At 44.2% G+C, this 17,344-nt stretch overlaps 2 protein-coding genes and 1 pseudogene across 3 annotated transcripts; all 3 read right to left on the reverse strand.

The window, feature by feature from the left end:
- Positions 1-289: 289 nt before the first annotated feature.
- LOC311114660 (NACHT, LRR and PYD domains-containing protein 3-like) lies at positions 290-1,890 on the reverse strand (the record flags this gene model as incomplete). The annotated part of the gene is made up of 5 exons (XM_084189901.1): positions 290-891; positions 1,042-1,088; positions 1,202-1,375; positions 1,457-1,627; positions 1,829-1,890. The coding sequence occupies 5 exons, from the start codon at positions 1,888-1,890 to the stop codon at positions 461-463; spliced, it is 885 nt and encodes a 294-aa protein (XP_084046027.1). The 3' UTR covers positions 290-460.
- Positions 1,891-3,134: 1,244 nt separating this feature from the next.
- LOC311114661 (NLR family CARD domain-containing protein 3-like) lies at positions 3,135-4,889 on the reverse strand (the record flags this gene model as incomplete). Its single annotated transcript, XM_084189902.1, has 1 exon — positions 3,135-4,889. One exon carries the CDS (start codon positions 4,887-4,889, stop codon positions 3,135-3,137), a length of 1,755 nt encoding a protein of 584 aa, XP_084046028.1.
- A 5,986-nt stretch (positions 4,890-10,875) lies between these two features.
- On the reverse strand, positions 10,876-16,165 carry LOC311114662 (NACHT, LRR and PYD domains-containing protein 3-like; annotated as a pseudogene). Its single transcript has 9 exons — positions 15,901-16,165; positions 13,590-15,446; positions 13,227-13,481; positions 12,872-13,045; positions 12,413-12,580; positions 12,100-12,270; positions 11,752-11,925; positions 11,549-11,595; positions 10,876-11,425 (listed from the first exon to the last, which is right to left on the reverse strand). The product of its transcript is annotated as an NACHT, LRR and PYD domains-containing protein 3-like (transcript).
- Between the last annotated feature and the right edge of the window lie 1,179 nt (positions 16,166-17,344).

Here is a 17,344-nt window from a genome sequence, read left to right on the forward strand (position 1 = left end):
GTTCTCAGAGAGAAAGAGAGAACGAGAGAATTAGAGAGAGCATACTTAAATTCACACAGGACACTGGATAAGACAGGAGAAGTACTCCAGGTATAACCAACTAACCCCAGCCCCCCGACACATAAACTACTGCAGCATAAATACTGGAGGCTGAGACAGGAGCGGTCCGGAGACACTGTGGCCCCATCCGAAGAAACCCCCGGACAGGGCCAAACAGGAAGGATATAACCCCACCCACTCTGCCAAAGCACAGCCCCCGCACCACTAGAGGGATATCCTCAACCACCAACTTACAATCCTGAGACAAGGCCGAGTATAGCCCACAGAGGTCTCCACCACAGCACAAACCAAGGGGGTTTTTGCCAATCTACCTTGACATAATGGAATGAAGACTTTATGGCCCCAAACCTCTCATTTCTTAACTCTTCCTCTGTCCTCACAACACTATGGCATGACATCATTATACCATAAAGGTCATACATATTACCACGAGGTCATACATATTGTAGATACTATTGTTTTCGTTGATAATAACCCCAATATCAAACCATCCTGTGGCCTCCACCTGCCAGTAGAAACGTCCAGTAGATAAACCCTTGGTACAATGCACAGACAGGGATCTTGTACAAATTGATGGATCAATCCATTTATTTGATTCTTCCCCTCTGGTAGCTTCGTTTCCTATGCTAACACCGTCCCCACTGTTAGCATTGTTAGCTTCGTTTCCTATGCTAGCACCATCCCCACTGTTAGCATTGTTAGCTTCGTTTCCTATGCTAGCACTACTTTGACTGTTAGCATTGTCCTCTCTCCACAACACTGTCCTCCTATCCTCAGACAGCCTCAGGTCAATGTGTGCAGAATCTGGGTCCAGGGTGAGCTCACTGGAATCTGTAGAAAACACACATGCACAATGAGGAGCCAGGGAAATAAGAAAGTTAAATGTTTTTCTGTTTAGCTGACGGTACTTTCTCATTGTTTTAAAGGAAATGTCAAACTGAAGAAACCCTGTATATCATATTACACATCAGTCAGACTCACATTTCCTCAGGCCTGGTTTGATCCTGCACTCTCCACACAAGTCCACACTGTATTGTTTTAATAGAAATAGTTCATGTCAAGAAATAATCATAATATGCAGAGGAATATTAAAGGAATATTAAAGTAACTAAATAGTGTACACATAACATATTACACTAACTTGAGTTTATCCAGTCTACAGTGTGGATCCTCCAGTCTAGCAGAGAGCAGCTTCACTCCAGAGTCTCCTGGGTGATTGTAGCTCAGGTCCAGTTCTCTCAGGTGGGAGGGGTTTGACCTCAGAGCTGAATCCAGAGAAGCACAGCCTTCCTCTGTGACCAGACAACCAGACAGCCTGCAGAGAACAGTTGGAATGAGTTAGGGTGCCATACTCAATTCAAAAGGGTTTGCTTACATCAATATGTGAGCCTCTCACCCCAAAACCTGCAAGGCACAGCGAGGGTCCCCCAGTGCAGCAGAGAGTCGCTCCACTCCTGAATCCCCCAAGTCGTTGTCTCTCAGGTCCAGCTCTATCAGGGTTGAGTTTGAACACAGGACAGAGGACAGGGACTCACAGGATAACTCTGATAGATTACACTGCCTCAGTCTAAGAGATGAATGAGAGAGATAGCAGGAGAAACAGAGAGAGAGAGAGAGAGAGAGAGAGAGAGAGATTGAAATTTGAATTTGGTTTTATCCAAATACCTGTGCACAGAAATATAGAATGTTAAATAAAACTGTATGTATGTATACCACACTTTACATTTTTTTTTTTTTTTTTTTTTTTTACAGCATCATCATTTCTCACCCATGTTTCTGTATCTGACAGTGTGGATCCTCCAGTCCAGCAGAGAGCAGCTTCAGTCCCATGTCGCCCAGGGTGTTGCAGCTCAGATGCAGTTCCTCCAACTGGGAGGCTGCTAGAGCAGGGGACAAACTTCCATAGGAAGTGACCTCACAACGGACAAGTCTGGCGTGAGAGAATATGGAATTAAAAGGGGCTGTATGGATTGACACGATTCGAAACACTTGTTGTCGTAAATATCGCACCTCAGTATCTTCAGTTCACAGTGTGGACTCATAAGCCCAGTGGAGATCCCCTCCACCCCGGTGTCTGTCAGTTTGTTGTCGCTGAGGTCCAGCTCTCTCAGATGGCTGTTCTCTGACGCCAGAGCTGAAGCCACAATTTCACCGCAGCTCTCGTCGAGCCAACACCCAGGAAACCTATGGATTACAACAAAGTGGATCATCCTTCTACACTTTGTGGACTTACATGCTTTAGTCTCTCTTAAGGAGTGTAATCGTAGTAAACAAGTTTACAGAAGAGTCTTTTAAATTGACTTCAAACAGCTAAACACTTGGCTGACTTCCCCTGTTCCGTCCCCTAACATCCCTTAGGTGCCGTTGTTGCATTGCTAGTTGCCAGCAGAAGAAGAAGCTGTAGATCCATCCATTCATGTCACAAACGGCTTCCGTTTCTATTTTTCTTCCACTTTACTAAGAAGCTTTTTCTTGGTTTGCTCTTTTTTTTGTTTTGTTTACTAATAATTGCTCACCTTAGTGTGTGCAGCTGACTGTAAGATTGATTCAGTGCAGCAGTTAGCACCTCCAGCTCAGTTGTTGAAAACCCTTGGATATGACTGATGTCTAGTGACTCTAGTCTGTTGTTGGGACTTGCCAGCGCGTCTATGAAGGGCTTCTGGTTCTCCAGCTGGCTGTAGATTATGCTGAGTTCTCTCAGGTGTGAGCCAGGCATTTGGATAGCTGATGCCAAAATTTCAGCGCAGTCGTCTGTGAAATAGCAGGCCACTAGCCTTAAGAGGGGAAAACAAAGGGCTTATAAAGGACATAAAAAAAAGTGTAAATTATACTAATAGTCGTAAGTGACTACGGTAATCTACCAATCTTAGGAAAGTAAATGGAGGCAGGTAGCTTAGTGGGTAAGAGCGTTGTGCCAGTAACCGAAAGGTCGCTGTTTCTATTCCCCGAGCCGACTAGGTGAAAAATCTATCTGTACCCTTAAGCAAGGCACTTAACCCTAATTGCTCCTGTAAGTCGCTCTGGATAAGAGCGTCTGCTAAATGACGTAAATGTAAATTCACTATCATCTGAACTTACATAGCCTTCCTGCAGTATCTAACTATTGGGAGGAGTCTGCTACGGCCCTGACTTGACGTGTTGTATTTTCTCGTGTCAAATTCATCCAGCACCTCCTCTGACATCAACAGCATGTACGCCAGCGCCGAGCACTGAGCAGGTGTCAGCTCAATCTTGGAGAGACTTTGGGAGGTCAGGAACTTTAGAATTTCATTCACCAGGGAGTTGTCCTTCAGCTCAATCAAACAGTAGAGGAGATTGATACACCTCTCTGAGGAAACAAACCATTCAGTCGATAACTTGACCTTGATGTATTGGATGGTATTCTGGATACTCTCTTTGTCTCCCTCTGTCTGGAGCTGTAGGCATTTCAAGAGGATCTGATTGGACTCCAGTGAGATGCCCAGAAGGAAGCGGAGGAAGAGGTCCAGGTGGCCGTTCTTGTTGTGGAACGCTTTATCCACTGCACACCTGTGTAAGTCATGCAATGTATCCAGCTTTCCGAAATATAGTGAAACCCATGGTGAAATACATGGCAAACCATTGGCATGACAATGGGAAACATAGAGTGCTGCGAAGAACTCCTGAATGCTGAGATGCACAAAGCTATACAACTTCACTCTAAACATTGGGTCCTCCTCTCTGAAGATCTCTGTGCACATCCCTGAGCCCAAAAAGGCTTCATTGATATCAATATCACACTCTCTCAAATCTTCTTCAGAAAACACCAGATTGCTCTTTAACAGGTTATGGGAGGCTAGTTTTCCAAGTTTCAAAATGATCTGTACGTCAGACTCTGACAGTTTCCGAAGGTCTGTTTCATTTTTCCCATGCTTCTTGTTCTCCAGGTTTGTCAGAGTGAGTAGGAAACAAATGTACATCTCAGTCAGAGTTTTAGGGACTTCTTCAGAACAGGATCCTCTCAACATGTTCCCAAGAACCATGGCAGTAATCCAACAGAAGACCGGAATGTGGCACATGATGAAGAGACTCCTCGATGTCTTTATGTGTGAGATGATTTTGCTGGACAGGTTCTCATCATCACTGAATCTCTTCTTGAAGTATTCTTCTTTCAGTGGGTCGTTGAATCCCCGAACTTCTGTTACACGGTCAAAACAGTCGGAGGGTATCTTATCAACTGCTGCTGGTCGGGAGGTTATCCAGAGGAGAGCAGAAGGAAGCAGATTCCCCTTGATGAGGTTTGTCAGCAGCACGTCCACTGATGTTGTCTTGGTTACATTAGACAACCTCTTGTTGTTATGGAAATCCAGTGGAAGTTGGCTCTCATCCAGACCATCCAAGATGAACACGACTTTGCAGTCGACCACCTTCTTTGTGTCTTCCATATCTGAAAGTTCAGGGTGGAAGTCACTCAGCAGCTCCAACAGACTGTACTGGTCGTCTTTGTTTCGATTCAAATCCCTGAATGGAAGGGTGAAGACGAAATCTACATCCTGATTGGCTCGTCCTTCTGCCCAGTCAAGGATGAACTTCTGCACCGAGACTGATTTTCCGATGCCAGCGATACCCTTCGTCAGCAGAGTTCTGACGGATGCCTCTTGTTGGAATATGGATTTGAAGACGTCATTGCAGTTGATTGCATGGTCTTGAAATGCTTTGGTCCGAGCCGTATCGTCCATCTTCAAAACCTCGTGCTCTCTGTTCTCCCCTTCACTCTCTGTGATGTAGAGCTCTGGGTAGATCTTGTTGAGCAACGTTGGATCTCCACGTTTTGCAATGCCCTCAAAGATGTTCCCAGACTTCTTCCTCATGTTGGACTTGAGGTTGTTTTTCACTCCTCTCAGGCCTACTTCTAATCAGGAGAACAGGAGAGATATTGAGTAGTTTGTTAGTCCCAGTTTGCCGTTCTAGTGTCTGTAATATGTCACTTTTCACACAAAGTTAGTTTTCTATAGTTCTAATCAGAGTTTGATTATTTGTTACATTGTATTTTTTTTCCATTTGGTCTGGTTGTGTTCACATTGCCAAATGTCAAAGGAATGAAATTGCCTAAACGAAACCATGTGTTCTTCATGCAGGTTGACTCATCATGGGTTGTTTGGTACAGTACTTAACCTACACCCAATGTAGACGGTGCTAAATAGCCTAATAATGAGAAGATTTGCAAGGTCAATTCATGATGTTTGCATATTCACTTTAAATAGGATCAAGTTTACGTCACTGCTGTGTTTTAAATGGCGCAAAACGCAGACAAAAATTCAACTATAATGGGGATTCACATTCTGTCTTATTTCAGTAGAGCTGTATCTGTTCATCTCAAATAAGTACAGAGGTTTGGTTCACTGAAAATCATTTTTGAGAATGTGCACATTTCTGTGTGACTCACCAATAGCTGGATGACTTGTCTCTGGAGAGAGACAGGAAACAGTCAAGCTCTTAATAAAAAAAAAAGAAATACCCTCTATTATCTTCGTAAATATCTTTATGATCTTCGGTCGTAAAATAATAAACGGAGAAATAAAGTTTCTCACCAGCGCCATGTGAACTCATAGTGATATTAATGTTAACTGGATCCCTCACCATTGCAGCCAACAAGCTGGAGTGCAGCGACATTAGAACATGAAGAGTTGGGTTGACAACATTAACGGAGGCTCATATAATTGAAAAGAGACTTAATCTAAAGACACTCACCACACTCAGCCTAAGTTTTCGTTGTCTGATGAAAGTGTTCTTTGTCTCTGATTAAATGTTCACTTCCCTCATGACCTCATTTGTAGGCAGGTTTGAATGTCTATGCTTTCTTGCAACACCTGCCAATGCCAACTCATAAATTGTAGTGTCGCAATATCAAAGGTCAAATGCGATAATATAGCCTTGGCACCCCCTTTTAAGGTTAATAATTAATTTGGAGTTACTGAAGGCTTAGCAACACCAGTCAATATACAAGCCATAGACTGTTCACTCTGCTACCGTCCGGCAAACTGTAGCGGAGCATCGGCTCTATGAGCCTGTCCGACAGCTTCTACCCCCAAGCCAGAAGACTGCTAAATAGCCAGAAGACTGCTAAATAGTTAATTAAATGGTTACCCACTGACCCTATCTTGCATTGACTCTATGCACACTCACTATATATACACACTACATACACTCTCATTAGACTATATATACACACTATATACACACTCACTAGACTATATATACACACACTTGACTATATATACATACTATATATACACACTATATACACACTATATACACACTCACTAGACTATATATACACACTATATACAGTGGGGGAAAAAAGTATTTAGTCAGCCACCAATTGTGCAAGTTCTCCCACTTAAAAAGATGAGAGAGGCCTGTAATTTTCATCATAGGTACACGTCAACTATGACAGACAAATTGAGAATTTTCTTCTCCAGAAAATCACATTGTAGGATTTTTTATGAATTTTTTTGCAAATTATGGTGGAAAATAAGTATTTGGTCAATAACAAACGTTTCTCAATACAGTGGGGAAAAAAAGTATTTAGTCAGCCACCAATTGTGCAAGTTCTCCCACTTAAAAAGATGAGAGAGGCCTGTAATTTTCATCATAGGTACACGTCAACTATGACAGACAAAATGAGGAAAAAAAATCCAGAAAATCACATTGTAGGATTTTTTATGAATTTATTGGCATATGATGGTGGAAAATAAGTATTTGGTCAATAACAAAAGTTTCTCAATACTTTGTTATATACCCTTTGTTGGCAATGACACAGGTCAAACGTTTTCTGTAAGTCTTCACAAGGTTTTCACACACTGTTGCTGGTATTTTGTCCCATTCCTCCATGCAGATCTCCTCTAGAGCAGTGATGTTTTGGGGCTGTCGCTGGGCAACACAGACTTTCAACTCCCTCCAAAGATTTTCTATGGGGTTGAGATCTGGAGACTGGCTAGGCCACTCCAGGACCTTGAAATGCTTCTTACGAAGCCATTCCTTCGTTGCCCGGGCGGTGTGTTTGGGATCATTGTCATGCTGAAAGACCCAGCCACGTTTCATCTTCAATGCCCTTGCTGATGGAAGGAGGGTTTCACTCAAAATCTCACGATACATGGCCCCATTCATTCTTTCCTTTACACGGATCAGTCGTCCTGGTCCCTTTGCAGAAAAACAGCCCCAAAGCATGATGTTTCCACCCCCATGCTTCACAGTAGGTATGGTGTTCTTTGGATGCAACTCAGCATTCTTTGTCCTCCAAACATGACGAGTTGAGTTTTTACCAAAAAGTTATATTTTGGTTTCATCTGACCATATGACATTCTCCCAATCCTCTTCTGGATCATCCAAATGCACTTCAGACGGGCCTGGACATGTACTGGCTTAAGCAGGGGGACACGTCTCGCACTGCAGGATTTGAGTCCCTGGCGGCGTAGTGTGTTACTGATGGTTGGCTTTGTTACTTTGGTCCCAGCTCTCTGCAGGTCATTCACTAGGTCCCCCCGTGTGGTTCTGGGATTTTTGCTCACCGTTCTTGTGATCATTTTGACCCCACGGGGTGAGATCTTGCGTGGAGCCCCAGATCGAGGGAGATTATCAGTGGTCTTGTATGTCTTCCATTTCCTAATAATTGCTCCCACAGTTGATTTCTTCAAACCAAGCTTCTTACCTATTGCAGATTCAGTCTTCCCAGCCTGGTGCAGGTCTACAATTTTGTTTTTGGTGTCCTTTGACAGCTCTTTGGTCTTGGCCATTGTGAAGTTTGGAGTGTGACTGTTTGAGGTTGTGGACAGGTGTATTTTTTTCTGATAACAAGTTCAAACAGGTGCCATTAATACAGGTAACGAGTGGAGGACAGAGGATCCTCTGAAAGAAGAAGTTACAGGTCTGTGAGAGCCAGAAATCTTGCTTGTTTGTAGGTGACCAAATACTTATTTTCCACCATAATTTGCAAATAAATTCATTAAAAATCCTACAATGGGATTTTCTGGATTTTTTTTCCTCAATTTGTCTGTCATAGTTGATGTGTACCTATGATGAAAATTACAGGCCTCTCTCATCTTTTTAAGTGGGAGAACTTGCACAATTGGTGGCTGACTAAACACTTTTTTTCCCCACTGTACTTTGTTATATACATACTCACTAGACTATATATACACACTATATACACACTCACTTGACTATATGCACACTATATACACACACACTTGACTATATATACACACTATATACACACTCACTAGACTATATATACACTCACTAGACTATATATACACACACTTGACTATATATACACACTATATACACACTGACTGGACTATACTGTGTATGCAGACTATATACACACTCACTCACACACTACACTGACACTCACACAAAACCCACACACATTCACATAAACCAGAGGAGGATAGGGGAGGAGGAGGAGGATAGGGGAGGAGGAGGAGGAGGAGGGAAGGGGAGGAGGACAGAGGAGGAGGAGGATAGGGGAGGAGGAGGATAGGGGAGGAAGAGGAGGGAAGGGGAGGAGGAAAGAGGAGGAGGAGGATAGGGGAGGAGGAGGATAGGGGAATAGGAGGAGGAGGATAGGGGAGGAAGAGGAGGATAGGGTAGGAAGAGGAGGAGGAAAACACTCCAGGCCATTCTTGAACGTCTTCAACTAGATGCTAGATAGAAAGTATAACGGAGCTTTATATTTTATATATATATTATATAGATTTTATATTTTCAAATAAATGCCCTTTTTTCCGTCCCTCAAATTGATTTTGATGAGACAAATCGAACAACTTTTATTTTTATCTGAGACAAAGTTTGCCCACCCCTGCTCTAAAGTATCATCCACCCCTCCTCCCTCGCTCTTCCCTCTATCACTCTCCCTTTCTCCCCTCCTCCCTCCCTCGCTCTTCCCTCTATCACTCTCCCTTTCTCCCCTCCTCCCTCCCTCGCTCTTCCCTCTATCACTCTCCCTTTCTCCCCCTCCTCCCTCCCACACTCTTCCCTCTATCACTCTCCCTTTCTCCCCTCCTCCCTCCCTCGCTCTTCCCTCTATCACTCTCCCTTTCTCCCCTCCTCCCTCCCTCGCTCTTCCCTCTATCACTCTCCCTTTCTCCCCCTCCTCCCTCCCACACTCTTTCCTCTCTCACTCTCCCTTTCTCCCCCTCCTCCCTCCCTCGCTCTTCCCTCTATCACTCTCCCTTTCTCCCCTCCTCCCTCCCTCGCTCTTCCCTCTATCACTCTCCCTTTCTCCCCCTCCTCCCTCCCACGCTCTTCCCTCTATCACTCTCCCTTTCTCCCCCTCCCACGCTCTTTCCTCTATCACTCTCCCTTTCTCCCCCTCCTCCCTCCCTCGCTCTTCCCTCTATCACTCTCCCTTTCTCCCCCTCCTCCCTCCCTCGCTCTTCCCTATATCACTCTCCCTTTCTCCCCCTCCTCCCTCCCACGCTCTTTCCTCTATCACTCTCCCTTTCTCCCCCTCCTCCCACGCTCTTCCCTCTATCACTCTCCCTTTCTCCCCCTCCTCCCTCGCTCTTTCCTCTATCACTCTCCCTTTCTCCCCCTCCCACGCTCTTCCCTCTATCACTCTCCCTTTCTCCCCCTCCTCCCTCCCACGCTCTTTCCTCTCTCACTCTCCCTTTCTCCCCCTCCTCCCTCCCTCGCTCTTCCCTCTATCACTCTCCCTTTCTCCCCCTCCTCCCTCCCTCGCTCTTCCCTCTATCACTCTCCCTTTCTCCCCCCTCCCACGCTCTTCCCTCTATCACTCTCCCTTTCTCCCCCTCCTCCCTCCCTTGCTCTTTCCTCTATCACTCTCCCTTTCTCCCCCTCCTCCCTCTTTCACTCTCCCTTTCTCCCCCTCCCACGCTCTTTCCTCTATCACTCTCCCTTTCTCCCCCTCCTCCCTCCCTTGCTCTCTCTCTTTCCTCTATCACTCTGTAGTATCTCCCCCCCCCCTTTTACACAAATTAATCATTAAAAACATATTAATAATCAAACATAACTATAACAACAACAATAATACAATAATAAAAATATAAACAAACAACTTCCAAAGACCATTTCCACCCAAAGCTGAATGATGTGTGAATGGTAAATATTTATTACGTTTATTACCTAACATTTTCTAATCAAAACATCATTGTCCTCTCTCTAAGTGAAGGTGTATTTGTGATGAGACAGGTGGATGTCATCTCTCTGAGTGAAGGTGTATTTGTGATGAGACAGGTGGATGTCACCTGCCGAGTGGCGCAGTGGTCTAGTGTGCCACTAGAGATCCTGGTTCGAATCCAGGCTCTGTCGTAGCCGGCCGCAACCGGGAGACCCATGGGGCGGCGCACAATTGGCCCAGCGTCGTCCAGGGTAGGGGAGGGAATGGCCGGCAGGGGATGTAGCTCAGTTGGTAGAGCATGGCGTTTGCAACGCCAGGGTTGTGGGTTCGATAAAATAATGTATGTGCTAACTGTAAGTCGCTCTGGATAAGAGCGTCTGCTAAATGACTAAAATGTAAATGTCATCTCTCTGAGTGAAGGTGTATTTGTGATGAGACAGGTGGATGTCATCTCTCTGAGTGAAGGTGTATTTGTGATGAGACAGGTTGATGTCATCACTGAGTGATGATGTGTTTGATGAGACAGGTGGATGTCATCTTCATCACTTGATATCAGACAGAGACATGTGTGACTATACCATTTCGATTTCCCACCTGGATATCAATAAAGTTCAATTAAAATCTCCCCCCAAAAAACAGACTAAATCTATTTACAGAAATAAAATTAAATTAAAAATGTGTCTGTCAGTTACTCTGGTGATGGCTGCTTTCATTCACAGAGTTTGGATTTTAACTGAGCCAAATATCTCCCTCTCATCACACATGATTTTGAACTAGGGTAAAGGGGCTCAGTGAACGTGGTGTGGAATGTGTACAGGTGGGTCAGTGTACCAGAGGAGACGCTGTAAAAGGACAGAGCGCCGGCCGGAAAGTCCAGATACACTCCTATACACTTTGTGTCCGGCCTGGGTACTGGCACAACTGAGATCCTGATATTATGAATAAATGTGTACTGTTCATTGCAGCAGAAAAGCCCCCAAGACCTCTTCTTCTCAGTAACCGATCTGGATGTATTTGTCACCCCAATGTCAACCCAGCCAGTCCATTCAACCTGCCAGTAGAAACGACCATCAGACAGGGGCTCCCTGCAGCGTACTTTGGCCCACTTATCCAACTTTTTTGTCCGATCTGAGTCATCTGAATCAGAGAAATCCAAATAAGGATATCGGTTAACCTGTGTTCTCCTCACCACCCTCGTGTTGTCCTCGGACAGAGTCAGGTCACTATCTGCTGACATATCGTTCAGCTTGAGCTGGCAGGCATCTGTAGCAAGACAAGGCAGAAAAACAGAAACATGTGTTTTATGTTATTTTCACAATTTGCTTATAAAAGTTTAGGTGCTTAAAAAGCCAGCTTTCTTTTCCTAAATGTAGTTTGATGACTCACATTTCCTCAGGCCTGGTTTGATTCTGGACTCTCCACCATGGTCCAAACTGTGGGACAAAGAAAGAGTCATGTAGGGCCTATTGAACCTGATTACAGTGGAGATTACCTTGATGATTTCACTATATAAACTAGAGTCTTGAAAGCCCATTGAGCAATGAGGTGTTAACAGAAGCAAAAGTCAAATCAACTAAATTTCCTTTTACCTGAGTTTCTCCAGTCTACAGTGTGGATCCTCCAGTCTAGCAGAGAGCAGCTTCACTCCGGAGTCTCCTGGGTGATTGAAGCTCAGGTCCAGTTCTTTCAGGTGGGAGGGATTTGACTCCAGAGCAGAGGCAAGAAACGTACAGCCTTTCTCTGTGACTAGACAACCAGAAAGCCTACAGAGAGAAGAGACAGCATAAAACAATGAACAACTGCTAGAGTATATATTTTTTAAGTTAAAACGTTTAAATTCCATTTAAGTGCAGTGCAGTTCACTAGTTCAATCATTCCTATTTGACTGTTTTCTGAAGTTTACAGTATGCTTTCACAATATCAAATGTGTAATCTACCTAAGAGTCTGTAAGGCACAGTTGGGGTTCCTCAGTCCAGCAGAGAGGAGCCTCATTCCAGAGTACCACAGGCTGTTGTCTCTCAGGTCCAGCTCTCTCAGTACTGAGTATGACCACAGGACAGGAGCCAGGGAGACACAGGAACGTCTGGAGAGATTACACTCCCTTAGCCTTGGGAGGGAAAAAGGGAGAGAATTTAACGCTACGTTCTCTTAGTGTTTCCATTGTTACGGTATAGTTTTAACAATGCGGTAATAAAAGGTTTCTTCTACTGTAACATGTGGAAGATTAAACATAACGGTTTATTTCTCACCCCAGAGTCTGTATCTGACAGTGTGGATCCATCAGTCCAGCAGACAGCAGCTTTACTCCAGAGTCGCCCAGTTTGATGCAGCCCAGACGTAGTTCCTCGAGCTGAGAGACTGCTATAGCAGAGGACAAACTTCCACAGGACTCCTCTGTAACCCCACAACCAGTCAGTCTGTCCAACATGAAAAAAATGTATTAACTAAATGTAAAGGGGAGCTGTCATTAATCAAGAATACATTAACCTATAGGGCCAGTTTCAAGACACATTAAGCCAAATCCTGGACTAAGAAGCTAGCTAACAATCAATGGTAAGTGATAGGGGCATGTGTGCAATGTTTTTACATAAATGAACAAATCACCTAATGTCAAACCACATATGGAGTTGATTTGACAATTTTGAAAATTGCAGGCATTTCCCTTCTATTGATCCTGACCTTCCCCTTTAAACATGTTCATTACTCACCTCAGTATCTTCAGGTTACAGTGTGGACTCATAAGACCACTGGAGATCTGCTTCACCCCTGTGTCTGTCAGTTTGTTGTAGCTGAGATCCAGCTCTGTCAGACATGAGCCAGCTGCCTGGAGAGCCGAGGCAACGGTTTCACAAACGTCATCTTTGAGATCACAACTGGTGAGTCTGTGTGAAACAACCCCAAAAAAATGATTGAATTGTTCAAACTTGCCAACATGCATACCACCGTCATTTAAAGTTGTTTATCATTATATTTATTGCTTGTTTTCTTTGCCAGAGTAGATTTTGAAGGTTACTGACTGTTGAAAAGTGTTCTGCTGTGTGTTGTTCCAGGCATAGCACTCACCTCAACACAAGTGGCTGGCTGTGAGCACCCATCAGCACAGCCTTTAGAAGCTCTGGTCCCGATCTTCCCATGTTGATATGGCTAAGGTTAAGTGACTCCAGTCGGCAGTTGGGACTCCTCAGTCCAACAGAGAGGGACTTCAGGTCCAACAGGGCGTTGCCGCTGAGGTCCAGCTCTCTCAGCTGGGAGTCGGGCAGCTGTAGTGCAGATGCCACCGTTTCACAGCAACTCGTTGTAAGGCGGCAGTCCGCTAGTCTACAGAGGAGAGACGTTTATTATGGGAGATGTGGATGTAGTATAGGACTAATTAAATGGCTGTAAGACATACAGTGACATACTGTACATATCAACACTTCAACTCACATAGCCTTTCGGCAGCATCGAACAGCAGGGACCAGCCTCTCACGCCCCTCATCTGACGTGTTGTACTCTCTCACGTCCAGTTTGTCCAACACTTCCTCTGACATCAAGAGTACGTATGCCATCGCCGAGCACTGTGCAGGCGTCAGGTTCTTCTCAGCAGGGTTTTTTGATGTCAAGAACCTTTGAATTTCATTTACAAATGAGGTATCGTTCAACTCAATCAAACAGTGGAAGAGATTGATGCACCTCTCTGGGGAGGGATATTGTCTTTGTTTTTCGTCTGAGAGCTTGTCTTTGATGTATTGGATGGTATTCTGGATACTCTCTTTGTCTAGGAAGAGGTCTAGATGACCGGTCTTGCTCTTCAAAGCTTCATCCACCGCACTCCTCTGCAAGTCATGCAGTGTTTTCTGCTGCTGCTGAGAACCTCTGGGTTGTGGCCTGTAATCTTCGTCCTCACTGAAGTCATCACCTTCTCCAAAATACCCGTAATTCGATCTTGGTAGCCTGTTCTCTCTTGATGCAAACGGGGTTGACATTTTCACTGACAAAGAGTTAGGCAACATAGAGTGCAGCGAAGAACTCCTGAATGCTGAGATGCACAAAGCTGTACTTGTTTGCTCTAAACATTGGGTCCTCCTCTCTGAAGATCTCTGTGCACATCCCTGAGAGCAAGAAGCCTTCTTTGACATCAATGCCACACCCTCTCAGATCGTCTTCAGAAAACACCAGATTGCTCTTTTCCAAGTTTTGGAAGGCTAGTTTTCCAAGCTTCAGAATTATCTGTACGTCAGACTCTGACAGAATACGAGGATCTGGTTCGTTTTTCCCATTATATTTCTTGTTCTTCATGCTTGTCAGAGTGAGAAGGAAACGAATGTACATCTCAGTCAGAGTTTTAGGGACTTTTCCATGGTCATTTTCACTCAACATTTTCCCAAGAACCATGGCAGTAATCCAACAGAAGACTGGAATGTGGCACATGATGAAGAGACTCCTCGATGTCTTTATGTGTGAGATGATTTTGCTGGACAGGTTCATCATCATCACTGAATCTCTTCTTGAAGTATTCTTCTTTCTGTGGGTCGTTGAATCCCCGAACTTCTGTTACACGGTCAAAACAGTCGGAGGGTATCTTATCAACTGCTGCTGGTCGGGAGGTTATCCAGAGGAGAGCAGAAGGAAGCAGATTCCCCTTGATGAGGTTTGTCAGCAGCACGTCCACTGATGTTGTCTTGGTTACATTAGACAACCTCTTGTTGTTATGGAAATCCAGTGGAAGTTGGCTTTCATCCAGACCATCCAAGATGAACACGACTTTGCAGTCGACCACCTTCTTTGCATCCTTGATATCTGTTAGTTCAGGGTGGAAGTCACTCAGGAGCTCCAAGAGATTGTAGTCATCTTTGATGAAATTCAAGTCCCTGAATGGAAGTGCGAAGACAAAATCTACATCCCGATTGGCTATTCCTTCTGCCCAGTCAAGGATGAACTTCTGCACTGAGACCGTTTTTCCAATGCCAGCGATTCCCTTTGTCAGCACAGTTCTGACGGGTACCGCTTGTTTGGATTGGGATTTGTCATTATGTTCCTCTGTCTTAGGGTCTAAAGATTTAAAGATGTCATTGCAGTTGATTGCATGGTCTTGAAATGCTTTGGTCCGAGCCGTATCTTCAATCTGCCATACCTCATGCTCTTTATTAACCCCTTCACTCTCCCCAGTTGTGATGTAGAGCTCGGTGTAAATATTGTCCAGCAATGTTGGGTTTCCCCGTTTTCCAAGCCCCTCAAAGATGCTCCCAAACTTCTTCTTCATGTTGGACTTGTGTTTGCCCTTGACTTTTTGCAGATCTTCATCTAATGAGGAAAGAACATTGATAGTGTTGTGGGATGCATAAAATATCTTTACTTCTGTTTTTTTATCTGCAGTATTCAGTACCGTAACGAACACAATAATTTCAGTTACTGGTTTCAAAGTCCGATTTCCTGCATGGGCGTGCCTTATTTATTTTTTTCAGACTTTTATGAGTCTGTGTGTGTGTTAATCTACAACTGGTACATCCATTTTTTTACTTTAAAATTAATGATATACTGTGTACCCATTTGATTCTTGAAGAATACAACTTACAAATACCTCATGAGCTTAGTTCAACTGTCGTACCCTATCAGAACACAAAATATATGCTTAATTGTATTGTATTATTTGACAGGGACACTGCATATTAACTAATCAACATTTCTGTAATAATTTGTTTTGTTTTTTTGCATTATTTTCTATTATAACAAAAATAACAATAAAGAATTGTCTTACCAGCACCATGTGAAGGCATAGTAACACTGATGTTTTGATAAACTGAACCTCCGAGATTGCAGCCAACAAGTTGGGGTGCAACAACAACAGAACCACCCTGAGCTGTAATGGAGGACTGTGGTGGGGCAGGCTGAGCCGTAATGGAGGACTGTGGTGGGGCAGGCTGAGCCGTAATGGAGGACTGTGGTGGGGCAGGCTGAGCCGTAATGGAGGACAGCGGACCAGAGTCCTGGGCTGGAACAAGGGACTGAGGAGTCTGATCCATGATATCAGACAGTCAGTCTCCTCCCCCTGAGAGAACCAGAAGCAAAGAGAGAACAGACAATATACATTGAACACTTTCCTTACATTGAGTTGCACCCCCTTTTGCCCTCAGAACACCTTCCTAATATTGAGTTACACCCCTTTTGCCCTCAGAACACCTTCCTAATATTGAGTTGCACCCCTTTTGCCCCCAGAACACCTTCCTAATATTGAGTTGCACCCCCTTTTGCCCTCAGAACACCTTCCTAATATTGAGTTGCACCCCCTTTTGCCCTCAGAACACCTTCCTAATATTGAGTTGTACCCCCTTTTGCCCTCAGAACACCTTCCTAATATTGAGTTGTACCCCCTTTTGCCCTCAGAACACCTTCCTAATATTGAGTTGTACCCCCTTTTGCCCTCAGTACAGTCTCAATTCGGTATCAGTATTGTAGTCCTATGCCATAACCACAGAAGGCTAGAATGGTCATCATAAAGGATACATAGTTGACTTACAGAAAGATTCCCTAGTATATTTATTTTATTTAACCAGGTACGCCATTGAGTATACATTTTCTTTAACAATAACAACCTGACCACGATAAGAGCGAGACACCGTGCAGCAAAGCAGACAATTCTTTAAAACTCAACACATAAACAGAAAACGTAAAAGACAAATGCACAACACTCGGTAGGATGTAACACATATCTATATAACGGTTATATAGAGCTTTGAATCCCTAAAAAGACGACACTTACCGCATGTAAGTTGTCTTGTTGTGCCGTCTACAATGGTGCTTTCTTCCTCCTACTTTCTTTGGTCTGTTTCATGTTCTGGGCGTTGTAGAGGAGGATACTTCCTCAGTGTTGCCAACTCCTCAGTAAGTAAAGTAGCTATTGGCTGTCCTAAAAGTCACTAGAAGTCGCTAAATGACGTCACCACTCAATTTGCATCATTGGTCATGCGCTTGTAATTGTGATGGACGCTGTAGGAGAGAGGAATAACTTCGTGAGAGAGAATTTTTTTTGTATACAATCTACATTAACAATCTAAATGGACCACAAAAAAATAAGGGCGGGATCAGCCAGCGGCGGCTTCTCGCATGCGCGATTCATTTGCAGTCTGGACGCGGAGTGGTGAACATCTTCTGCTCTGAATACTCGCTAAATATAGCGACAAAGTCGCTAAATTGGCAATGTT

Source organism: Coregonus lavaretus (genome assembly GCF_964263955.1).
Source record: "Coregonus lavaretus genome assembly, contig: HAP1_SCAFFOLD_1937, whole genome shotgun sequence".
Classification (NCBI taxonomy): domain Eukaryota; kingdom Metazoa; phylum Chordata; class Actinopteri; order Salmoniformes; family Salmonidae; genus Coregonus; species Coregonus lavaretus.